This window comes from Triturus cristatus, chromosome 6 (assembly GCF_964204655.1).
Source record: "Triturus cristatus chromosome 6, aTriCri1.1, whole genome shotgun sequence".
NCBI lineage: Eukaryota > Metazoa > Chordata > Amphibia > Caudata > Salamandridae > Triturus > Triturus cristatus.
In genome coordinates, this window is record NC_140589.1 from 825,165,172 (window position 1) to 825,192,321 (window position 27,150).

At 42.9% G+C, this 27,150-nt stretch overlaps 1 protein-coding gene across 1 annotated transcript in view; it reads right to left on the reverse strand.

Moving 5' to 3' along the window:
* Positions 1-27,150, reverse strand: part of LOC146817937 (uncharacterized) — a 1,667,073-nt gene that overhangs the window by 199,758 nt on the left and 1,440,165 nt on the right. Inside the window, exon 8 of the mRNA XM_085609716.1 lies at positions 1,410-1,556. Coding sequence (XP_085465842.1) covers positions 1,410-1,556 — 147 coding nt within the window. The remainder of the gene's footprint in view (positions 1-1,409; positions 1,557-27,150) is intronic.

The following is a 27,150-nucleotide window of genomic DNA, read 5'->3' on the forward strand; positions in this document are numbered from 1 at the left end:
TAATATGTTAGAATCAGTGAGCGAGTAAAATGTTGATTCGTGTCCATAGTGGCAAAAACTGATAATGCTGATATCGATGCAGTATGTATGGTCACTTAAAATGTATGTAACAATAAAAGAAAAATGGTAATAAAGATATTTTTTTTTAAAATGTAAAAAATGAGTAACTGACCGAAAGATACCGTATTGTTTTCCACGATACCTGAGGAATCAGTGTTGTCATGTTCAGTGGTTGCCAGAAACTACATACCTCAATGTAGAGCACAAGGGGGTGGTAGTGGGACTGTAGAGCTAGCTGGTCTAAAGGCTGACACATCCTGTGGGGGTGTCCAGAATCTGTCTGCACACCAAGCCCCCAGTTTACGTGATCCAAATCGCGCAGGTCCTGGGAAGGTCCTAGGAACTCCACGACAAACCCAGATGAACGGAAATCATAGAGGTCACTATTAATGAGTTGAGTGCACACCTAAATCTTTATTAAATGTGGTGACTGTGCTAGCTAAGTGAAGCCTGACTTTCCCTTATTAAATCGATTTGTTTCCTGAACACTATTTTAAACCTTTACTGTGGGGCCTCCCAGCCCGAGTATGGAAAATAATACAAACGTGTGAATCTATTAAAGATCCAATACTGGAAAAACATCAACTTGCACTGATTACTGATGTGACTGCTCCATAAACAATCATAGTTAACAGAGACGTAGGTCTCTTAATGGAAATATTGCCAAACATTGTTCTGAAAATATGCCAATTAAAAAACAATTCAATGTACAGTAAATTGATACTTTAAAGAAATTAAAGAAAAAATTGATAGCTTGGAATAAATAACTTCGAAAAACGAACCGACCATAAGGCAAATTCACTAATAGAGAATAGGGATGATACATTCTCAGTATAACAAAGCATTAACAGGGTTTCCTTTGGATACGTTGGAAACATATAAATTCTCAGCAGAACCACTGATAATCAAATGTGTTTGAAAGGGTGAAGGGGAAGAGTTTCACATAATAATCAAACCTATTTAAAAATGCAAAGGTTTAGGGGACATCTCAACAAACACAATTTACACCTTTCTCCCAGACCACCTTATCTCAGAATGGATCAGCTGCAGAGCCCTGCTTCAGATGTGACACAGGATTAAGTGAGTTTATATTTGTTCGCTAACTGTTTAAGATTAAAGGACAGCTAAATCGCAGTTTAAAATTAGTTAGCTGTTACGTTATTATTGACCTAAAACGGCATTTAAAGTAAGCTACAAGAGACCTATAATATGTAAATGATAAGAAAAATAATTAAAAAATCCCTTTGGGGGAGACTGTGGTCTTCCAAAATCTAAATGTCTTTAAAAACAAGGTAGAACATTAAAGACATAATTAATATTGCGATCCGAATCATACAAGTATTACTAACCGTCCTCAACGATTCTGACATGTCCTGGAGGATTTCTTCTTCGTCAAACCACTTTCCTTGAAATCTTATGTAAAGATGGCCTAAAATTCGAGTCTGCAAATCTTTTGTTACACGTCGATTAGCCAGATATAATTCGCATTGTTCATACTGAAAAATTATGGATAAGTCAGTATTAATCACTAATGCATATTCAAAATCAAAAAGTATGAATTATATACAGTGCTGGCATCTATAGTATGTTTAGTCGATTTTTTAATATGAGGTCAGAAGAGTAAACTCAGGGAACTTCAGTTATCATGACCTTCACTTTGTGATGCTTTGATCCTGCAGTATCCCTGAGAATTCACTCCCATGCACTGCCAAAAGAGGAAAGGCCACTGCGGCAACAGTGATGGTAAGGCAAAATGGGCACTGTGTACAGCACTGGCATGATCAGTTGTTGGTCTTTTTCTGCAATCCTTGCAGTCACATGGGCAATCAAGTAGTACAGAAGGTGACAGGTCTTAGAATTCCTTCTTAGCCAAGGACAAAGCATTCCAAGACTTATTGACATTTGGCTAAACTTAATCGAGCAGGTGAGGCCTAGCTCCAAAGAGACGGTGTAAGTTTGAGTCAGCATACAATACAACATAAACATCTAGAAGGATGCCTGATACTGCTCGTAGATAGTGAATGGGATGCAGAGGCGTGAGTGTGGTGCCTTGTTACCCAAAACATGTTAGAATCACGTCATCCTCCTAAACCCCAGAAGGAAGTTAACTTTTCGGTGAAGCGAAAAACTTGGATTTGTCTCTCAACCCTTCCTACCCCTTTCCACTGAGTTATGCTCGGTGGGTAGAGGTGTTAGGAATTGGACAAATCCAGTACCAACATTTATTTGTCTGTGCGTGATACACAAGTATTATGTCTATTATACTGTATGATAAATTATGTTATACTATTCTGTTGCATGTAACAATGATCGCAAAGATTATAGACAACACAGTAAATTATATATACACAAAAGAGCAATATTGATGCTATGCTCAAATCAAATAGTATCACATATCCCTAGTCATTAACAGTCTATCACTTCCCTAGTTATAAACAGCTGATAACAGCTGTATCATATAAGTCAATTTATGGCAAGTCATGTAATACTCCCTGCATACCTTTTCATGCCAAAGGCCTTACGATAAACTTCGTAATTCAGCATCTCTCCAGCAAGCAGTCCAAGTAAGCATGTCTACCTATATAACTTTCTTAAACACTGCTCTATGGGAGAGGTCAACCTGTACTCGGCTCCTGTTTTCCTACACAAAACAGTGAACAATACGTCATAAGTACACAGAACCTAATCCAACGGTATCGCCTCTCTTTTATTCAGGAGGGAGTTTACAAAATCGTTTAGCCTCATTTCAGCTGCTGCGCTTATTAAATAAATTCAGAGAATAGAAATCTTAATTTCCAGACAGGTAACATACCTGACTATTGAGAACATATACAAATTAAATAGCTTCTGCTAGAAAATAAGCAGGCCTGTTATCTGTGCCTTATGATTCAATCACACACTTATCAGAACCATGTTAACATACAGCAAGACAAGTGTTGAATGAAACAATAAAAAAAATATATAATGCCACACATGTTTTCCCAGTCTTTTGTGAATATGTCCTGTTTTGAAATTTTTCTCCCATCTTATATTCAAATTAGTATCTTAATTATATATTTTTGCTTAACAATGTACATGTTGTGTAGAGTAATTTTTAAGTGTCTAATAATCTTGATGGAAATATCCTTTATGCTAGTGTAATTTCATGTAATTTCTGGCATTTCTAATATAAAAACTCCCATTAATTACATTTCCTAAAGGTAGAAAACATTATTGCGGGAACAATGCTAAGGCTTTACCGAACACAAGCAGCTGCTGTTTTTAATGGTCAGCACGATCATCAACTCAAAATTCATTTTGAGTGTCTTTTTTACTCAAGAGGACTAATGAGGTAACTATTTTAGCAAGAAACACATCTTTTTATTTATTTATAATTTATTTTACAGGATGGAAGTGCCATGGAGAATGAGGCTGTATAAACAGAAACAACTTTCTCTTCCTGTCCCGAAGACTCATTCCTGTTCTTTGTTGTACCCTTGCCATTTTGGTTTAGGATTCTGGAGCAAAAGCATCACAGATTCTTTGCCTGTAAGACGTGGATCCAGTGCTTACTGTGCCATTGGGACCAAGCTACGAATGGAAAACTTAATAGTCGTAAACTTACACTGCAAGAGTAAAGTAGCACCAAAAGTGTAACTTTACCTTTGTGAATCAGGCCTTGTGTTGCATGCAAAATCTATGGAGCATGGAGTAACCATCTCCTGAGTCCTGACTCAATGTTTTGGTAACTTTAGTTTACATTTTTTTAATAAATAAAAAACTAGCTCCTCAGATTCCTTGCTTGTTGGTGTTTGTTTACTTTCTTTTGTCATGGTGTTCTCAGTCTTGGATTATCCCCTAACTCGGTGTTTTCTTTCAGTTTGGTTGCCTGTGATGGATAATCCTTCTGAATAATCTTAAAGATGGAGTACATCTTGCAAGCATCATTCAGATAAGGTGGGACCTCGTTTTGATATGTCTTCCCTGTTAGCGATAGCCCACTTCCTCCAGCACCAGGATGGCCCTTTGGGAAACCCTGCAATAAGGTCTGGGAAGATTGGGGAATGTAGCAGACATCACATAATCTATTCAAGTAAGAAGTTAAAAATGTAGTACTGAAGTTGTTCTCTGGAAGGAGCACTTGTGAATTTTTTGTATGTTGTTGGCAGATCCCATTAGTGGTCCATAGTTACAGGGGGTCGGACAAGGGCAGTTACTAGTATACGAGTATCACAGATAGGTGGCTGGGTTCTGCAAAACCTCATCAATTAATAAAGACAAACATATAGTCAGTTTTCTGCTCCCACTCTGGTAGCAGGGTACACTGGACTACAGGAAGAGGTAAGTAACCTACTAAAGAGTAACTACATGGCAAGTGGCTTAAGGTAGGGAAAATTTGATGTACAGTAATTTGTCTAAGAACAATTTCAGAGGGACAGCTTCTCATCTCGCTCTTGTCACTAAACCACAATGCTACACTAACTAGCGATGCAGATACTAAATATAAATAAAGGTCCATTTATTTTACATAAACGAAACCCACCCTCTCCACCCACAACAGGCCCATCTCCAAGCGAAACCACAAAAATGCCATTTTCCCCAAATCCTCCTCCAACCGTCTCCACCCGCAGCATGCCCACCACCATACTCAAGCAAGACCCCAATAATGTCACTTTCCTAAACTCCCCTTCACACCCTCACCTCCCGTAACAGTCCCTTACACCAAAATAAAAAAGACAGTTAAATATAAATAGTACCCAAGGGTATCGAGGTTCTGCTTCATTTTGGCCATATCTTGGGCCAGGTTCTGTTTGCCTGGCCTGATGTATGCCAGCTCCTGAACAATGTGTCAGAGGAGGCAGTGACTGGGAGGGGGGGGCTCCTGATGGTCTGGGTGGCAGTTGTCGTAGACTTCAGGCGGCAAGCAGAGGTGGTGGTATTGCTGGGCTGGAGGCAAGCCTGGCTGGTGGCACAAAGAAGTAGAGGCCCGGTCCTCCTCCTCCTCCAAGGCCAGCATCTGGGGGTACTCAACAGCTATGGCTTCTGCCAGGGAGCTATCTTCTGCTGGGTTTGATGACCTCCAGCAGAAGGAGTATCTATATCAAGAAGGAAAAAAAACCAATTCAAATTCTCAGTGCAAACCTTGTTTACACAGTAGTGGAACATTGCTGGTCCCCCAGGGCCACTGGAATTTTTGATGTGATTAGTCACAGGGCCAAGTTTCTCCCACACATGCAACACACAATGCAATAGCACTGAATGCAATAAATGAAGCCAAAAGTGTTTTTAGTTTTAAGAATTTCATAGGGCAAAACTGAACAGATACTTTAAGTAAGAAATTAGCTGCCATTAATGAGTAATGAGCATATATGCTGCACAATTACTTGACTATATGTGTAACACTAATTGAGCCATGCTTACGGTTCTGCTGGTCTGCAACATGTTTTTGGGGCAGCTGTAATGGCATGCTTTTAACATATTGCCATTAATTCTAATAGGCTTTCTCTTCTCTCACTCCCTCTTCAGTTCAACCCTGAGTCCATCTGACTGTGGCTCCATGGGATTGGAAAAGTATCCCCCTTTATGGCTAAATGTGTACAGGCCCTCGCTCACCCACAGTCATCTGGCAATGCAGCTAGATCTTTACCACCCAGGCCCACAGGTTTCTCTTCTTTATATTCCGTCCATGATACTTGTAACTGTTCTTACGCTTAGTGAAACCCCACAAAAATATCCTATGTAGCAAAACCTGCATTTTCTTTGCACACAATCAGTGCTAATGTAAAGCACTTTGGCCCACATCGGGTCTGGTTTGCACTATATAACTCTGCAAAACAAACGAACAAAAAATAACATACGCCTAGGATCAGCAAGTCTCCCCAGCTTCTCTTGAAGGTCACACAAGGTTCATCGGAATTACGGGGTCACTTAGGGTGTGTGGCTAACAGCCGATGGAGCAATATCCGTTTTCCTGAGCTTCTGGACAGCTGGCTGCATCAACAACCATCCGGACATTCAAACAGACCATTAATGCCCGGTAGTGTATTCACCCACCGTGGGGACAAGGCGTCATCAACGTGAATATATGTTTGCTAACAAAGAAGCAATATTCGTTGCAAAAAAGGAAAAGGAGAACCCAATGACACAGCACGTTAAACACAAGATAGCACTGGAGTCAAAAGGACATGAGGCAAATAGAAGCCTGTATTAGGTGGTGGGTCGCCATTGAGGTAGAATGTGAAGCAGTGGCAGTCGAAGGAAGAATGAACAATGAGCCGCACACTGAATAAGTAGCCCGCATGGCTTAAGAAAGTGGAGCAGCAACTGCTATACCAAGAGTGGGGCAACCTGCTGGGTTCGAAACCCCCACTCTGTCCATCTGACCCACGAAGAGGGATGCAAGACTAGAGCCGAAGACAAATGTGGGGGTGGACTATTACCACATTCAACTATGAAGCGGAGATGAATGGAACATGTGGCTGTGCTGCCCCAGGAGGGCCCACAGCAGCGGTACAACGCTTCCTAAAAATGGAGGTAGGGTGCGAAGGAAAGAACACAACAGACCGAAGCCAAGCACTAAAAGAACACAGAAGGTTCACACCCCATAACAAGTACCTGGCAGCATCGAAGAGGCCCAGCACCCTCCCGGTTCCACCAAGCGAAGAATAAAAAAAGACGCCATGAGCGTGCACATTGGCTGTCCAGCCGCAACGTACAAGAGACGCCATGAGCGTGAGAGCGCGCACCTCGGCTGTCTGGGCGCACGCTCAAAGACACGCCGTGTGCGTTTCCATGTGGTGTCCGGGAGCAAGCTGATAGACACATCGGCCATCTGGGAAACTCGTCATCGAGGAAAGGAGCTGAACCTGAGGCCGAGGCTCGTCCCATTGGCGAAAGCGGCTTCACCAGAGATCAGCGCGATGAACGCAGAGCCCCCTTCACATCCTAAGGTAACCGGCTGCAACCCGTAACCGGAGTTTGCACGAGGGGGAGATTGTGATCAATAGCGCTACCGGCGGGCCACCGCAGGAGTGACTAAATCTTGGTGACTTGACTACGGCAATCACAGGGTTGATTGAGAAAGTGCTACTTTGGTGATTGGGAAAGCGCTACTTTGGTGATTGGGAAAGCGCTACTTTGGGTGATTCTCTGCCTTCACGAGTGCAGCAGGGGCATTTGTGAAAAGCGTCTCAGACACCTTAGTTTTGAAATACCTTTCCACGCGCTAGGAGCAGGAGTCCTCCAAGCAGAAGGGCTCAGTCAATTTCCTTATTCACCAGACTCAAGAGAACATTACCCAAGTGAACATTTTTCAAGAGAACATGCCGTGCGCGTGCCCATGTGCTGTCCCGGAGCAAGCTGATAGACACGCTGTGAGCGTGCACATCGGCCGTCTGGGAAAGTGCACATCTCCTGTCCCCCTTCCAAAGCAAGTCGACGACAATAGATCTCGCTAGCGACCACGCTGAGCGCTGCGTCGCTAGGTGAGACCTAAAAAATGGTTAAGTACCGTTCTTAAGGTTAGTGCACTAATGGAAAGCGTATCAACCAAAGACTTGTTTTAATGATGGTTAAAATCAGAAAACAGGAGGGGCGTGGCCGGGCAAGATGGCTGAGCGGTCGTAATCCGTTTCGGCTCCCGGTCCGCGTGCTGTTCAGGAGCTCAAATCGAGGGCTGAATTTGGCACCATTCAGAGGCGGAAGATGTAGCGCATTGCTGGAGAGCGCTTACCTGCTCCATTAGATGCGGGATCATTCCTGGTGCGACCTCGGAAAGATCTCGAGGCCACAAGGCAAAATGGCGGCTGCCGGGCGGCTTTGAGGCCAAGACCCTGTTGATGCCCGCGGAAGATGCCGCCTTAAGACCTTGGCCTCTCATCTCATTATCTACACTTGCGGTGAGCCTGGTCCCATCGCGACGAGCGGGGCGCTCTCGCTGCTTTCCCCAGAGGCACGCTCCTGCCTGCACTGCTCCGCGGCCCGCATGCCTGACCCCAAGATGGCCCGCCTTAAGAACATCGGCTCCAACGACTTCCAACCGGGCTTGCAAACCCGCGATCGGATGATGCCCAGCAGTGTGCGGAGGGCCCTCGATCTGGCAGCACCCACCTGATCCAGAGGCAGATAAGCCTGCAACTCACGCACCTCTTTGCCGCACACTGGACCACATCTCTGCTCACAGGTGATCTTCAAATGGTGCCCTGCCTCCCCTGGTGAAGGGCCTGTTTTAGCACCTGTCCACCCTAGGGCCGGCCCGCATGCCGCCCAAGAAGGGTACGACTAGAACATCCACTAAGGTCTCTGACTTCTTGCCGGCCTCAGACAGGCCTCCAGCCCTGCGCGCAGACGGCGAAAAGGCCGCCATGGCTCTCACAAAGGCAGAACTCCTGGCCATGTTTAAAGACTTCAAGTCTGAGCTGCGTACAGATCTTGGCCAGGACATTAAATCATCCATGGAGCAGCTGCGGGCTGACTTGACCGAAAAGCTGACTTCCCTCCCACAAGACGTGGACTCTGTGGGCACCCGAGTGATAGATTTGGAGGCGCATTCTCAAGATCAAGAAAAACTCACATCAGAACTCCGAGATGAGGTTCGATCGCTCTGTGACCAGGTACTCCAGTCGCAACGTAAGACAGAAGACCTTGAGAATAGGGCTCGGAGGGAGGACATACGTATTAAGGACCTGGAGGAGGGGGCGTAGGGGCCTGACCAGGGGGCCTTTCTGGAAGGGCTCTTAGCAGAAATCATGAGTCCCCAATCCCTCAAAATAAAACTCGAACGGGTCCACCGAGTGGGCGCTTTGCAACCAGGCAAAAAGAGGAGGCCCCAAGACATTTTAGCGAAATTCCACTCCTTTAAAGTCAAAGAGGCGGTCCTCGTAGTGGCTAGGTCGAAGGGAGCCATCTCATTTCAAAATCATTCCTGTACGATCTAAAAGGACCTAGCGCCAGCCACTCCAGCACGGAGGCAGCTGTTCAGACCAATCACTTCCAAACTACGAGATGATAAGATCAGCTATCGATGGACTTTTCCGTTTGGACTCAGTTTCGAATTCCACAGCACCATATTTCTGACCTGCAGCAAGGCTTGGATCTTCTGGGTCTCTCCACTGAGGACAATGACTCTACCCAGGACAAGACCAGTGATCTTCACAGGACTGCGCCAAATGCATCTGCGTAGAGGCCGCAAATGAATTCTCGACGAGTGCCTTATGGAACTGTATCATCTCTCTGGCTCAAGGGCCCTAAACCTAGGAACACCATGACCACTGGATGCTGCTCTGGACACTGCCTAGACACGATGGGGGAGGGTGGCGTTATCTCACTTCTACTGGCTGCCTTACCCTTCTTGAACTCATAACTTTTAAGAAGAAGGACGGTGCACCAAAGTGTAAAAGTTTTTCCAAACCATCCAAATTTTGTCCTTTATTTTTTATTTAATTTTTTTTTAAAACAGACGCAGCCAACGCGTTTCGTTCCGTACGAACTTCGTCAGGGCTGAAATAAATACAAATACAAACGTATATATAAAACACTGTATGTACATAACACAACAGAACACAACACAAAAGTACTTAAAATTAATATTCATAGAAAATTACAACAGATTTATGTGTCAACGATAAGAAAACATATGCATGTATAAATATATACCAGACAACAATGAAAGATTTAAAAATAAAATACAAAAAACAAGACAACAAAAGTGAAACCATTAAAAACATGGCTTCGATGTCTAAGTATGCCTCAGTCCTGACACACAGTACTTCAACATCCTTATTTCTATCGGCATGACAAATAATCCCTACATGCACCAGAAAACTTGAAGGAAATAACATCAGCAGGAATGATACATTACAAAATAAACACACCAGGGTTGCTACCAACTCGAAGGCAAGGTTCATAACTCAATATACATCTCACAGTAGTGCCATTTTCAATATCTTTCGAAAACATTGCCACCTCTTAATTGAGGTCCCAGGTCTGAAAGATGCAATTGAAAATAAACCTTCAATCACATATAGGGAGGGTACCTCCCTGAAAAAAACCTTGTGTCCCAGTTATGTAGTTACTCCTAAAGCAACAAAAACATGGTTACCAGGTAAACCCAAAGGCTTCTTCACCTGCGGAACATGCAATGTCTGTCCCTTGGGTAAAAATAAAACCTTTGAATTTGGGTACAACACCATTAGAAAGTTCACGATGGATTATTTCGTAAATTGTAACACCACTTATGTGGTGTATGTTTTGGGATGCAGATGTGGAATTATCTATGTTGGTAGTACCATTCGTAGCTTGAAATTAAGAATTCAAGAACATCGACGGGCCATAAGAACCAATGATATTAGGTATCCGATTACCAACCATTATGTTAGAGAACATCCTGAAGATTTATCATTTTGGTTTCACGCCATTGATCATGTCCCGGTACCAACAAGAGGTGGCAACAGAGATCTGTTGTTACGACAAAAGGAATCCAAATGGATATGCCGCTTGAGAGCAACCAGTCTGGGGCATAACACAGATGGGGAGATGCATTATTTTTTATAAACACCTATGCTTATGCTTCTTTCCCCAAACTTTTTTTGGTCCAGTATGTCCTGCAAATGTCTATTTAGAACAAAGAATTTGAGTTCAGTGATGTCTCAGGTGGCATACCCACTAAATGAGCCATCTCATTGATAAATAATACTTTGTCTTTCTCTATATTACAATTCTTTTTATATATATTTTCATGCTTTTTCTATACATTGTCATGCTGTCCTTGTCAATTACTTCTGGCTAACATTAGATCTTGTCAACATAGTGATGTATTCTTGACATTCCGGTATTTAGAGATATGTTGCCCAGGTCTTATAATGGATGCTTGATTAGGCATTTTCGTTAATCTATGGTTTCTAAGGCCTACTTATGGCATTGTACGACTTATTTTGCACGGCACTTCCAAGATGATGTCACTGCTTTGAATACTTCAATTTATACTAATTTTCCTGTTTGGATATAGGTGTATGGTAACTCTTGCTAGTTATTGGCTTACATGAGTCTTCAGGCACTGCTCGTGTCTTTATGCGCGGTACTTCCAAGATGGCGTGAGCGCGTTGTAATATCTCATTCTTAGCATCTCCCCATGTCACTTGGTCACCTGTACCGTATATTACAGCTGCTCCCCGGATCATTGCAATTCTACTTGTTTTCGCGATGGCATACTGAGTGGGTATCTGTTAAGTGTGACATTATGGTATTTAGTGGACTCACTTGAAACAGGTGCATGGTAACTTCCACCTTAAAATATCCTAGGTATTACTCGTGTTATTATACGCGGTACTGTCAAAATGGCGTCACCTTTTCCATCTTTTTCTTAGCATTTCCCCACAGGACTTGGTTACGGTGTACCTTATGTTACAGTCGTTTTTTGGATTAGTATTTTCGTTTTATGCAGTTATAATTTGTGGGTATCTATTAATGGTTATAATTTGGGCTCGAACTTAAAATGTATCTAGTTATTATTTATTTTTTCTTTTCTTCTTTTTTTGACTTTTTAAATTCTACTTCGTGATAGAAATATTATTTAATTAGTTTTGAAATATGTGTTTGAGTATTTTTAGTTTAGAAGTATACCGAGAGCTTAACAAGTATATATAATATCAAGAGATCGTATACCACTCAAATATGGCGCTATACGATCCGAGATTCCTGACTATACACAATGATGTGATTCTGAGTGTTCATGTGTCTACTATGACACGTGACGGGATTGGTAAGTCTTATTTAAGACACGGGCTTTACGAAATACGGTTTCTTTGTGGAATCTGGAGGAAGTGACTCTTGTAAGGTAAAACGAGAATGTTGATGTTTTTCTTGGTACTAATGGATATGAGACGTAGCAATATCTTTGCAATTTTGCGCTATTCAGCTCCCACTAGGGAGACCGTGATTTCTGCTTGAAATATGCTTTTCAAACAAAACTGTTTGTCTTGAACTTCAGGGGGAGGTTTTTATTCTCTGACACTGTTTAAGGAATAGTGCCACTAGTACTTGGAATACGTTGTATCGAAGGATGCATTATTTCCAAATAAAACTGGCTGCTTAGAACTTCATGGGGAGGTGTTGACTCTTTGACACCGTTTAAGGAATAGCGCTATTTGTACTTGAAATGCGCTGCATTTAAGGACGCATTATTTGCCCTTTGCTGTTTGCGTTCAGTATACGACGCGTAACTTCTAGCCTTTCTATGTTGGTGGTTTAAGTTATCCATACGAGCTCTTAGGAATTGATGATGGATATGTGGTTATCCATGTGGACTTTTTGGTGAAATTAATGTTTCTGTGAGTGTTTGGTGGATGCGTATCTATGGCATTCTCCATTTTTTCTTTTAGGAAATGGAGCCAATACACCGGCTATAAATATACAACCACAATGTTGTTCTAATGCTCATACATCTTTTGTGGAGGTGGTCTGGAATTTCGACTATAATCTGACAACCTTGTGACATGCATAGATTCAGGGATATATATACCCTTTGACTATTTGAGAGGTAAGATTGATTCTGATCCCCCCCATCCCTCCTCCCCCCTCCCCTCTCCTCTCCCCCCACTCCCCCCCCTCCTCCCCCACCCCCCTTTTTCTAGAATACGGTTCTGTTTTGATGGGCTTGGCTATCAACTGATTAATATGATTTTGCAATTTTTCTCAATTAGGCTGCGTAATTTTCTGGTAATTGGAACCAGTACCATCTTTTGACTTGATTGGTTACTGACCCTTTGGAGCTTGTTTATATGCGATTATTTTGGGTAAGAATTTAATATCTGTTGTTTTTGCTTATATGGCACACTTTAGTATCTTTGGAATACGTTGTATCGAAGGATGCATTATTTCCAAATAAAACTGTCTGCTTCGAACTTCATGGGGAGGTTTTTGACTCTTTGACACCGTTTAATGACCATGAGATGCGCCATTATAGTAACATATTGAACCAAGAATATTAGTCGTGACTATTTTTAGGTCTTTGCTTTTCCTTTTTCTTTTTCATCTCTCCCCCTCTCTATCCTTTTTGTATTTCTTTCGTTTTTCTTTTCTTTTTCTTTTTGTATTTCCTTAGTTCTTCTATTTTTGTGTGTATTTTTCTCGAATGTTTTGTTATTTATATGTGGTTGCTTTACTGAGACTTCTCTAGCACTCAGTATAGGCATATCACGCTCTTAACAACTTGGGTCTTCCTGTCCTGTATGGCTCTCTACGTTCTCTCTCATTCCTTCAAGTTTTCTGGTGCATGTAGGGATTATTTGTCATGCCGATAGAAATAAGGATGTTGAAGTACTGTGTGTCAAGACTGAGGCATACTTAGACATCGAAGTCAGGTTTTTAATGGTTTCACTTTTGTTGTCTTGTGTTTTGTATTTTATTTTGAATTCTTTCATTGTTGTCTGGGATATATTTACACATGTAAATTTTTTCATATGTTTTCTTATCGTTGACACATAAATCTGTTGTAATTTTCTATGAATATTCATTTTAAGTACTTTTGTGTTGTGTTCTGTTGTGTTATGTACATACAGTGTTTTATATGTATGTTTGTATTTTTATTTATTTCAGCCATGACGAAGTTCGTACGGAACGAAACGCGTTGGCTGTGTCTGTTTTAAAAAAAAATTAAATAGAGAATAAAGGACAAAATTTGGATGGTTTGGAAAAACTTTTACTCTTTGGTGCACCGTCCTTCTTCTTGAAAGTTTGTATATCTGGTTTCCAGTAGAGCACAAGTACGGCCTGCTCTGGACGTGGCTTGCACCAATCCAAAAAATGTGAACTTTTACTTTGAAATTGAGGTGCTTAACACTGGTCAGCCGTATTGCCTTATGTTCACACCTTCTTGAACTCATGTTAACGTCTGCCACTCAGGATATCCTACACCCTGAACCACGATTATGACCGAGGACGGTGACCTCTCCCCTTGATGGTGTCGGGTATCCGTTGCTATTTGCTCCATTTGTATGTACTATCTAATTCCTCTTTCTTGAGGTCAGTCTTTACTTTATTGATGCGGGCACATGGGAATAGGACTAACTTCCAACAGGTGGAGGCTCGCCTTAGCGATAACTTATTAGCGCTTCGGAGTGGCTTCTCCGCTGATTCTATTTGCACTGCTTCGGGATGGGCGTGGACAGGGACCTTGGACCCGTCGCCTTCCCGTACTCCTGTGGGGTTTCACTACCCCTAACAGGGCACTGACAATGTTTTTTTTATTCTTTTTAAAATGGGTCAGATTTTGTTGCCTTCTCTTTTTGGGGTGTGAAGGGAGAGTGTGGGTGAGTCATGGTGACGGCTTTTTAACACCCTGTATGGATAGGTTTACAGATTGCACAGTAATTTTTTACTTCATTAGAGGGGGGTAGTCTAGCCCTTGGGGACAACTGACGGCTCGGGTCATGTCAGGTATGGCGGGACTCTCATTGAGATGTTGTTTTACCTTCTAACACTATGACAATTACCATTGGCACCTGGAATGTTAAAGGCCTTAACTCCCCTCAGAAACGCCAAAAGGTATGGAAGTATATCATTGATCACCACCTAGATGTGGTGGCCCTCCAGGAAACGGATCTAGCTAGATCTGAGGACACACGGCTTCGCCACAAACACTACCCACTGATTTATAGATCCTCAGCACAAACGAAACATAGGGGGGTTGCACTCTTATTCCGCTCCTCCACCAAATTCCAACCATTGGATATATAACACGACAAGGATGGCCGCTGGATCATGGTAAAGGGTCGCTTAATGGGGAAACTGTGCACCTTCGCGGCGGTACACACCCCCAATACTGGCCAGACGTCCTTCCTACACACTCTCCTGGGGAAACTATTGGACTTTTTAGAGGGGCCGCTAATACTCATGGGCGACTTCAATTTAACTTGGCAGAGGGACTTAGACAGCACCCAACCACAACACTCAGAAATAGGTTCTTTCTCCACGGCCATATGACAACAACTTCATGACATGGGACTTTTAGATTCATGGCGTACTTTATATCCTAATTCTCGAGACTACACATTCTACTCGCATGTGCATCGTACGTATTTACGCCTTGATTACATCTTTATCAACCAATCACTCCTAGGCAACCAACAAGAAGCTCAAATATTCCCTCTCTCAATATCAGATCACAGTCTCCTAGCAATCTCTATGTCCTGAAGGGTAAACTCTTTTGCTTCTCCCAGATGGTACGCGGGATCAGGAATCCTGCACTAAACTAAGGGAAGGCATCGCTGAATTTTTTGACATTAACAAATCAGAGGACACATCGGATCTTACCACCTTGTACGCCTTTAAGGCGGTCTTTCGGGGGACATGCATTTCCCTTAATTCCGCACTAAATTCACAACGCACCAAAGAAAGGGAACTGTTGGAGAACTGGCCTCCACCGAACAAGCTCATAAACTGAACCCCACTAGGCAATCCCTCCGCAATTTGACAGCGCTCAGGGGTAAACTCCGAGCCATATACAACAACAGGGCAGAATTTACACTACTGAAACTACGTCACTTATCCTATTCTCAGGGCAACAAGATTGGCAAACATCTTGCTAGGCAACTCAAGGATAAACAAGTAAGGGAGTACATTGGCGGTATCCGGGGATCACATGGAGACCTCACCCATAGTGACGAGGAAAAAGCGGAGCTCTTCGGATCCTTTTAGAAAACCCTCTACACTGGGGACCACTTAGATCCCGACGGCCATCAGGATTACCTCCACACCCTTGAACTCCCACAAGTCTACCCAGAATGGAATGAGCTACTTTCTGCCCCTATCACCTCCGAGGACGTTGCCTCTGCTATTAAGGCTCAAAAACTTCATAAGGCTCCAGGTCCAGATGGCTATACCGCTCTATTTTACAAAACTTTTGCCCCTGATATTATTCCGCATCTTACAAGGCTCTTTAATAAAATGGCGGAGGAAGGCTCAATCACCGGCTCCTTATCGGAAGCAATGATAGCTGTTATACCAAAGCAGGGAAAGGATCCCGAGGCTTGCGCCTCTTACCGGCTTATCGCGCTGCTTAATCTCAACGCAAAACTATACTCCTCCATTTTAGCTAAACGGCTGAACTATCTTATGCCTGATCTCATACATCCAGATCAATCGGGATTTATTAAGGGTCGCCAAACACATGATAACACCCGTGGCATTGTACACTTAATCGAGAAGGCCAACAGATGTTGGATTCCCGCGGTCTTAGTCAGGTTGGACGCGGAGAAAGCTTTCGACAGGGTAGACTGGGCGTTCCTTTTCCACACCCTCACGGCCATCGGCTTTGCACCCAAATTCCTTACTATGATTCGGGGTAATTACCTTCAACCCCACTCTAAGGTGATGGTCAATGGTGTGCAGTCGCCCTCCTTCTTACACTCCCGAGCTGCCAGACAGGGATGCCCCCTCTCCCCCCTACTTTTCACCCTTAGTATCGAGCCCCTAGCAGCGGCAATTAGAGCAAACCCTGTAATCCAGGGGGATCCCCTTCACGGGGGAACAATACAAAATCTCTCTTTTCGCTGACGATGTCCTATTATCCCTCCCACCCCTACAGTCAGAACTAGTTCGGTTTGAAGCAGTCAATCTAGGCAAGTCGTTTATCCTTAATCTCATTCTCCCGCAAGCAGAACTACGTAGGCTCCAACCTCTCATGCCCCTCCAATGGACCACCTCCTCTATACAATACTTGGGCGTCCAGATCACACCAAAAGTGGAAGGACTCTATACTGCCAACTTTCCCCCCATACTCGCGCGTATCCAAGCAGAGCTCAATAAATGGAAACCCATCTTCCTGACCTGGTTGGGTCGAATTCACGCCATAAAGATGACTCTTCTCCCCAAGCTCCTCTATCTATTTCAAGCTCTGCCCATTGAACTGGAGAGGGACTTCTTTTGGAACGTTAAAACCATGATCTTGAACTTCATATGGCAAGGGAGGCGGGCGCGTTTCTCATTTTCGATACTTCGTCGCTTCAGAGGGGAGGGTGGGGTCGGAATTCCAGATATTCTTGTATACCATTAGGCCGCCCAACTACGTGTTCTGATCAAATGGTCGAAGCATGAGTCTGATAAACACTGGTTACATATGGATCACAGTTCGACTGGATGGACCATATGGGACTTGATCTGGCGCCCTAAACACGACAGACCCAAGAACACCTACATTAGCACTCCTACACGCACAACCCTCAAGGTATGGGATTCGGTGCCAAGTGATGAGAGATGGACCTCTTTTCCCCCCCTTTTCACGCCGCTACATTTTAACCCTGCATTCCCCCCAGGTTTACAGGCGGGTCCATTTGATGCTTGGCGGGAGGGAGTATGTTTAGCCCTAACACACTTCTTCCATAACTTTGACCCCTTTACTTTTGACAGCTACAAAAGAGAATACGACCTACAGAACACAGAAAGATATCGCTATAACTAATTACTGCACTGGGCCCCCACACCACAAGTCCGAGAGGCGGCCACTTGTCCCCTTACAAAATTTGAATTTTTTCTCACTAAGGCTACCTCCATGAAAGGCGAGATTTCCTTTATCTATAAGTTTCTCCTTACCACTATACTCTCCCCACGACCACGCTATATGTCCATGTGGGAGGGTATCCTACAACGAGGCATCTCAGATGAGGAATGGTCCCATTTATGGTCTGACATCACGAAGTTTAACCACTCCGTACACCTTAGGGAAGCACAACTTAAGACCATGATGGACTGGTACCTCCATCCCGCCAACGTACAACAGATTTTCCCCGATTCATCTGATAGATGCTGGAGGGGGTGTGGGCTACTGGGGGACTTCCATCATATCTAGTGGGACTGTCCACACATACGGCCTTTCTGGGAAGAAATACTTGATCACATTAAGGATATGCTGGGATACCCTATCCCAACCACTGTGGCAGGGGTTCTTCTGGGACTTCGTGATCCATCCTTAGAACACCAGACACGGGCTGATAAAACTATCATGTGGCTCTGTATAGGGGCGGCGAAGATTACATTGGCAGCAGCCTGGAAAAGAAGAGAAGCTCCGGCAATTTCCCTCTGGCACTCTAGGCTATGGAAACTGCTTAGTCTGGAACGAATGTCGGACATTTTCAGGGATAATTTTAAGAACATTCGAATTTAAATGGGGCCCCCTGGTCACCTTTCTTTCCCGTGGATTACCATTCTCTGTTTGTCCTTCCTCTGTCAGAGCACTAAACCTCTTTCAGATATGAAGTGCAACCTGTCAAACAAATCGAGGGACCCGTTGTTCTTTTCTACGTGCCACCACCATGTTAGGGGAGGGGGAAGGGGGGTAGGAGAGGGCTGGTTACTCATTTTGTGTTCACTGCTCCATAGTTAGGAGCTGTTCTAATACAACTTTAGTACTATTTGTATAACGCACTCGGACTAGAAGGAATCCAGAGTGAGCTATCACGAAGGATGATGGGACATTTTTGGCTTTGTTTGCTGCATTGTGCAGAGCGCAGAGACTTGCCCTAAGCCCAGTTACGTTAGAGACTGCACCCCTTAATTGGGCACTACATTAAGATTGGGTCGAGGACTAGCTCTGATGATGTGTATGACTCTTCACAGTTTCAGTCCTGTAACAATTCTTTAATGTCATTCCTGTGAAGAATATGATGGTAATGTTATATGATGTACTATGTCAAAAACTCAATAAAAATATGTTTGACAAAATCAGAAAACAGGGCAACTCTTGACCATTGAGACATTGTGGGTATTATTGCATACCGAGGCATTGCTATTAGCGCCCAGTGACATTCTCAATTGCCATTCTTTACTGTGCTGCAGTCTGAATCCAAAAGCACACTCTTGCGCACCCTGTGCCTAGTGTTGAACAAACAAGGTTTACCTTAGTGCGTGATGTGAAAACATGATATAGCTTCTGCCGGCAGTGCCGCAACTCCATGGGGAACAAAGCAAAAACCAAAGGAAATGATGGACCGAGTGTTGAACATTGCAAGCACTCACCCCCAGTCAACTAATCTGGGTTTAATCCATCACCGCTCTTTAGCCCACTCTGTCACCCCAGTGTAGACATGGCCATATGCAAATCAGTCTGACCCTGTGCCTCATGGGAACAGTCCAGCCCCAACTGTCAAGCCATGTCTTCCCTGGACCGGAAACAAGCTTCCTAGGACCGGTTTCTGGCATTTCAGCCGTCTTCAGCCAGGCTTGCTTGAATCCAGTGGCAAAGTGAGCAAGGGACTCACGTCTGAGCATACCCTGCCAACTTATGGCGAACAAAGCAAAAAACAAAGGAAATGATGGACGGAGTGTTGAACATTGCAAGCACTCACCCCCAGTCAACTTATCTGGGTTTAATCCATCACCGTTCTTTAGCCCACTCTGCCACCCCAGTTCAGACATGGCCATATGCAAATCAGTCTGACCCTGTGCCTCATGGGAACAGTCCAGCCCAAACTGCCAAGCCATGTCTTCCCTGGACCGGAAACAAGCTTCCTAGGCCCGGTTTCTGGCATTTCAGCCGTCTTCAGCCAGACTTGCTTGAATCCAGTGGCAAAGTAAGCAAGGGACTCACGTATGAGCATACCCTGCCAACTTATGGCGAACAAAGCAAAAACCAAAGGAAATGATGGACGGAGTGTTGAACATTGCAAGCACTAACCCCCAGTCAACTGATCTGGGTTTAATCCATCACCGTTCTTTAGCCCACTCTGCCATGGGTAACAGTTGATTATTGGAAGTCTATGCAGCAATAGATTCATTATTGTGTAAGTGACTGTTAGTACACATGTCAAAGGAGGGAGGGAATATTTCAGAACTACTCATTTTTTTGAATAACCTCTCCACTTGTAGTTGCAATAAAGCTCACTGTACACTACATTAGGCACATATCACAACAACGCTCTCCAGGACTGAGAAGAGACGTACGTATGACTCCAAGAAGATCCAAGAAGATGGTGCTTTAGCTCCAAGCATACCAGTCTCTCTATCTGCTATTTTATCACAACCCTTATTCCTTTCTAGGGCGGCAGTTGATTCACGTACAAGTCCCAGATCACACACCTCCCTAGGTCCAGCATCATCTCTGCCAACAAGAACCAGGTGAATGGCATGACAAGTACAGTTAAGGGATATATTATTAATCACATTTGGCTCTAAGAATCCCATCACCCAACTTCTGAATCAGGCCCTTACTCCCACATTACACCCACCACCACAAATTATTTTCAACAAATACCTTCACCTGGCTGTGGTGAAAGTTGGTCTATGGGAAGGTAAGTTATAGAGATTGGGCTAGGTAGACAATTAGCTATTAAATAGTTGGGTGACACTGATCATGTACTACGCTTTTGTTTAGACACATTGGTTAACAGAAGGCAAATATTGGAACCGTAAATCCCTAACCGTCACTTTTTGTGTCAAAATCCCAAAAGGCACTGGCATTTGGCTCAACCACTGCAATTTCAGCTACCATTGTGATGGCTTTGGCAATTGTATAGTCTTTCCTTTATAGCACATAATCCTTTAACCCCTTCAGTGCTATCGCCGCACACTAGGACGTCGTTCCAGGTCGACGTCGAGGATATTGAGGCTGAGACAAGATACAGTGCCTACATGCTCACAGTCAAGAGCTGGATCGAGGTCGAAGAGGAGGTGACATTCGACGTTGAAAGATACCACGACATTGAGACATAAGAGAAAATCAATGTTGTGAAGTCGTCAACGTCAAAGTCCGAAAATGAAAATGTTTTCCATTCAGCTCTTATTCTGAATACTCCAGGGAGTATTTTCCATTGTCGTCCATCTTACTTCCAGACTGTCCTATGCCTCCTCCACCTCTGCCAACTCCTCCAGCACCTCTTCCACCTGCAACGCCAGCACCTCTTCCACAACCATAGATCCCTGTGGAAGCACCTTTGCCAACGAGGCCTCTTGCTTCTCCTCAAATATCAAGATCTCATTCCAGATCTTGTCATCGGTTAAGAGCACAGGCGCATTTGAGACATCACCATCAGTCTCGACAGCCTCTTCACAATGATTTTCTCGTCACATGCATCACTACCATCATGAGTCCAGATCTAAGTTTAGAACATGATCAAGGCACCAGATGTCCCTATTCTACTTATTCCTCCATTACTGGAAGATATTCACCAACACTGACTAATTCTTCTGAGTCAAGGGTTTCTACAGTGGATGACATTAGCACCTTTTGACAGGTGCTTGGGCAGGAGCATCTAAGATGAGCATTCCCATGCCTGCCCCAGCTACATGAACGTCAGTAATCTTCTTGAAGCTTCACCAACGTACGGTGTCCAGACCCCACCTACCACTAGTTCCAGGTTTATTGGAACCAGCCATGGAGCTGTTCCTTACACCGGCTGAAACCAGATCAGCTCTGTTGAGGCTCCAGAAAAAGTAGAGACCTCCAGGGCAGGACCCGATGTTTCTTCATTCAGATCCTCTCCCTAAGTCAGATTCATCCTATCTGCACAAAACATACACTCTAATACTCATATGTCTAAAGTTCCTCCAGACAAAAAGAGTGAGAAGCTAGATTCAGTGGGACGCATAGTATGTGGTACAGCTGCCACTACCTTAAAGCAGCAAGTGCATCTGCCCTACTAGGCAGATATGACAGAGCTTTATGGGACTCCTTGCAGCAGGTTTCAGAAGACCTTCCGAGAGAAGGAAGAGAAGACTTCCTCAAAGTGGTTTATGAGGGCAGGATGGTCTCCAATTAGGTCATTAGTGCTGCTGCCAATTCTTCTCCACTGGTAGCCCATGGATATTGTCACGTGATGGCCCTTAGACAACATTATTGGCTTCACCTTACCGTCATCAAACAAGCATCTCAGTAGATGATTCCTAATCTTTCTTACTCGGGCAACACCTTATTTGGCGGTCACAACGACGACGAAATGGCTTGGATGAAGAACAAGATGGAAACTTTAAAGGCAGTGGGTCTAGAGGAAAGCAAAGCACAACAAAGACACACTTGCAAGCCTAATAAAGAGAAATTTCTACCTGCAGAGGATTCAAATGCCTCAATTGTCACAAGGTCACCACCAACAGAAGCAGCAAAGACCTTTCCAACAGCACCAAAGATGTCCACCCAAGGGTAGAACTGGCAACTAAATTGAAAGCAAAAGGTTTTCCCTATGTAAATTGAGGCCCTAGAGGAGGGAAGACAAAGAAAACAGGAGGTAACAAACCTCTAAGCCGGCCTATATATTTTAGTAGTTGATCTATTTAGATTCCACATTACCAAAACAACATGCCAAATGTCACTTCAGATTATATCACTGTCTTAGTAAAAACATTATCAGTCCTTTGTAGTTTTTAAATCAAAAAGATTTTTTATTCTTAATTAGAGTGAACAGGAAACATTTTTTTCATTTTTTTCAATTCACTTACACTTTTAGTGCAAACATGTTACATAATTGATGTAGTAAAAGCATAATAATAATAGCATCCTAGACATCAAAGACAAAAAATTCTATAACATCCTAGACAGAAAACATAAGAGAAACACTTGTCTAACCATTCATACTAGCACTCATTCAAAAAAATGTGTTAAGTACTAAAGGAAACCTTTGGGAAGGGAAAGCACAGGACCCTTAGATTGGTCAACTTAGATCAGATTGACAAACTGGAAGTTAACAATCTTCAATATCACTGTGATGGAGACAAGATCGCGGTCAACGTGCGTTTCAGTGGGAGACCACCTTCTTCAGGACCGACTGCTATTAGTTACAAATTGAAATATGTACAAGGGAGGTCTGGATGTCTGTAGAAAAGACAAAAGAAATGGCATTGGCAAGTTGAAAGGGAATGAATTTGATTTCAAGAGGGGATTTCTTCCTTAAATTAATTATAAGTGCTTAGAGAGCTTTAGATTCCTTGAGTGCTGTCAATTCTCAGCAAGATTATACAAATAAAGTTGTGTGAAACATGCAGAAAAGAGGGTGATGCCGTAGAGCAAAGTCAAACTATTGTAAAAACCCTTAGGTGGTGTTGGGGTGAAGTTTTGAGAGGGTGTGTTAAACCGAGAATGGAGGGTTTGTGAAGGTTGGTTGAAAGCATGCACACCTAAATGGAAACAATAAGGCGGCTGACCTATGAGTCAAAGTCTGGAATACACATGGTGCGCTAGAAGCCCATCTGTGCAAAATGATACAAATGTATCAATTTCTAAAAAAAGAAAGAGAGAAATAAAGGTATTATTGATGCTGTATTCTTTAGAGCTCTCATAGATGGCAAAGTGATAAAGGAGCCATAATACCTGAAAACGGCTAAAGTTTAGGAATACATTCACGAAAGGCGATTTTGATTTATATGTCCAATTCTATTTCTGAAATGCCTGTCGCAGAATGAAACTGTGAAAGAGGATGAAACTTATTAGACTTATTGGAGAGTAAGACAAGGTTGCGGGGTACAATGTATACCATAAATTGAGTTACCTTGTCTGAACGTGTGGTTTGTACATCGATGGGGAAGCCAAAAACCGGTATCTGAAATTATCTGTATCTCTACAGTGATTTATTTTTATTCTTTTTATTCTTTATCAGTAGGGCTATCCAGTCCCAAGTTATCTGTAAAGAATTTTAAAAATGTATTTGTCATGGCAATAGTGGTGTCCCTGATGTCATGTATATTGAGTATGTACAGGTTATGGACAAGAAAAGCCTTTTGACTAGTACTCTCTGCTTGGAATATGTAGCTGGAGCGAATGTGTCCATTATGGGTCTCACACATTAAACGCTCGCTATAGCTATGGGGCCATGTAGGATTTAAGGATACAGCTTAAATTACTGATTGGTCACACTGCATACATGTTTTTATGTGTTTACCCAAATCAGCATCCTCTAGATGGAGGCAAGCTATTTGTTAAAAGTAAGATATACTCAGGCGCACCAAGTCAGAGAGAAGCAAACTACTTAGATTCCATTCCATTAAAGAGCCGTGATTTGACTATGAATTTGTCTGGTGGGCAAGAGTGTCTGCCAGATAGTTTAAGCATGAAATAAGCTAGTAGTTTAAAGTAGAGTAGAACCGCGCAAAATAATTCCTCGTTTGAGGATGTTGAATCATACCTGTTTACGTGAAAGTCTTGCCGGAAAAACACACGGGGGAACACAGTCGAGAAATCGGAGTCCGTTTCAGACACATTATATCGTAATCCTGTTCTCGCGAGATTGCAAAACCACCGTATTCTGGCTATGGTGTATGTACCTGTATTTGAGCGCCATCTTAGAGGGGAGTAAGATCTAATACCATAGAAGGCGGTTAAAGAAGTAGGCTCTGCTGGAATGAGGTTTTGTTTAGAAAGAAAGTATTGACCCAACAGTCTCGATGGTTGTAAGATATCTTCATAGTGTTAAAGCCATATGTCGCGCTAATGGAATTTAGATGAAATGCATATTGATATAATGGCGCGCCATCTTAGAGGGGAGTAGGATCTTGTGTCCAAAGTAAGCTAGTTGTATTTTTAGAGAGATGATTGTGAGATTGTAGAAGCGCCGTGTTCTAGCTTTAATGCATGTTCATTTGAAAAAGTGATTCTTTCAGCAATAGCTGAAGCAGAACAACAAAAAAAGAAATACATAAAACCTAACATTACCAAAGTTCAGAAAGAGGCTCTACTTGACCTGAAAAATGATTCATCGATAATAATAAAACAAGCCGATAAGGGCGGATCGATTGTCATATGGGCAATGGAACGTTATATAACAGAAGTCAACAGACAACTCTCAAATGAACTTTGCTACAAGAAGATATCAAAAGATCCTACAGGTGAATTACAAGGCAAACTGTTTCATATGCTTCAAAGAGGTTTTGACCAAGGATTTTTGGGCAAAAAAGAATACGAATATTTGAAAAATACACATCCTCGAACCCCAATTTTTTACGTACTACCAAAAGTACATAAAGACCAACACCACCCGCCGGGGAGACCAATAGTCTCCGGGTGTGAATCATTAACAGAACCCATTTCAAAATTCGTGGACTTTTTCTTAAAACCATTCATGAGTGAGGTCAAATCTTATCTAAAGGATACCACCGATTTTTTAAACAAACTTGAGACAATGGTTTTTGATGAAAACACGCACTTTTTAGTGACGTTAGATGTTACATCACTTTATACGGAGATACCGCAGGATGAAGGGTTAGCTGTCATCCAAACATTTTTGCACAGCAGACCCAAACCTGAGAAAATTCCCACTCAATTCATTATGGAACTAGCGACCTTTGCCTTAAAAAACAACTATTTTTGCTTTAAAAACGATTTTTTCTACCAAGTCAAAGGCGTGGCTATGGGTTGTCCCTTTGCCCCGGAACTAGCAGTTCTCTATATGTCCAAATATGAAGACCGATTTGTTCATAATAACAACCCCTTTGCAGATTCCATTGGCAGTTGGGTCCGGTACATCGACGATGTTTTTATGATTTGGACCGGAGAGGAAGAAAAGCTACAAGCGTTCTTCAATTGGCTTAACAATAGAACACCTGACATTCAATTCAGTATGAATTACTCCAAATCTAAAATGGCATTTCTGGATGTGGAGGTGTACCCAACAGATGGACGTCTAATGACTACATTATATAAGAAGGAAACGAACAGAAACAAAGCGTTGCATTATTCAAGTAATCATCCACGCAGTCTAAGAGAAAACTTGCCTTATGGGCAATTTCTGCGCATTCGACGAAATTGTTCATTTAAGGATGAATATTTTCTCCATGCAGAAAAACTAAAAGACAATTTATTAGCGAGAGGATATCCGAAAAAGCTTTTGAAAAAAGCTATCAAACGAGCCTGGTGGACACCACGAGAAACTTTACTTGAAAGACGCGAGAAACCGAAAACTGAGAGAATTGTATGCGTTTCTACGTTTGGCCCAACATCCAATTGGTTTAAAAAGATCATTAAACAAAATTGGCACCTGGTAAAGAACCTGGACAAAACACTAAACGAAGTTCCTTTATTTGCCTTCAAAAAGGATAAAAGCATTGCCAATCAGATAGTGCGAGCAGCACTACCCAGAACAAAAGGCCCGGATATAAGAGACCTGCTGAGCCTTCCGCCAATACAGGGACACCATAAGTGCGGCACATGTGTCTGTTGCGACTCAACTATTGAAGGAAACCTATTCTTCCACAACGGTATACATTGGAAACATGAGACCTTCTCCAATTGTAAATCGAAATTTGTAGTATATGGCATCCGTTGTCCATGTAATAAACTGTACATTGGAAAGACCAATCAGGAGGTAAGGAATCGAATTCAGCAACACAAATCAAGAATTCGCAAAAATGTGCAAAATGCCCCATTGGTGAATCATTGGCACTTGAAGAATCACACAGAACGGGAATTCAAATGGACAGTCATCTCTAAAGTGGAACAAGATCAGCGAGGTGGCGACTTGGATGTGAAACTACTTAAAAGAGAAGCTATGCTTATAATCAAATTCAATACGTCTATCAATGGATTAAATGAACTCTCTGAGATTTACAATCTATGAACTAGCAAATCTGTTGCTTTCACAAATTGAATTGATAACGTTCGTTCCATTCCCAGCTTCAGTGTTTTCTAAAGAAAAACACAATGAAACACATTGGAAAAACTACAAATCCCATCAGATCTGTAGTTCAATCGCTCGTCTACTTCAGAACATATAAACTCTCTTACAGCTCTCACCAGCTTGCAGCGCGGTGATTCAAGCAAAGTGATTCGAGCATCCACGCTTCCTTTGAATTGAATTAAGGCAGTTCGTCCTTCTATAAACCTTGGTGCATTCGAAAAAAGAAACGCATTGAAACATCTTATAAAACTACAACTCCCATGAGACTTGCAGTTTAGCCGCTCGCTCACGTCAGAAAATGCCTAAATGACTGCTGGGAATGGCCGCTTACAGCTCGCACCAATATGGAGGCTAGCCACCTAAGCAAAGAGACATGAGCATTCACGCTCCTTCAGGTAAGACTCCTTTACCTCTAAGATGGCCTCGTAGTATACCAATTGATAGGCAGGCACACATTGATCGGTTCTCACCGTTCGTTTTTCCAGATTGAATGGACGTCGAGATTCATTCTCCACGTTAGCCAGAG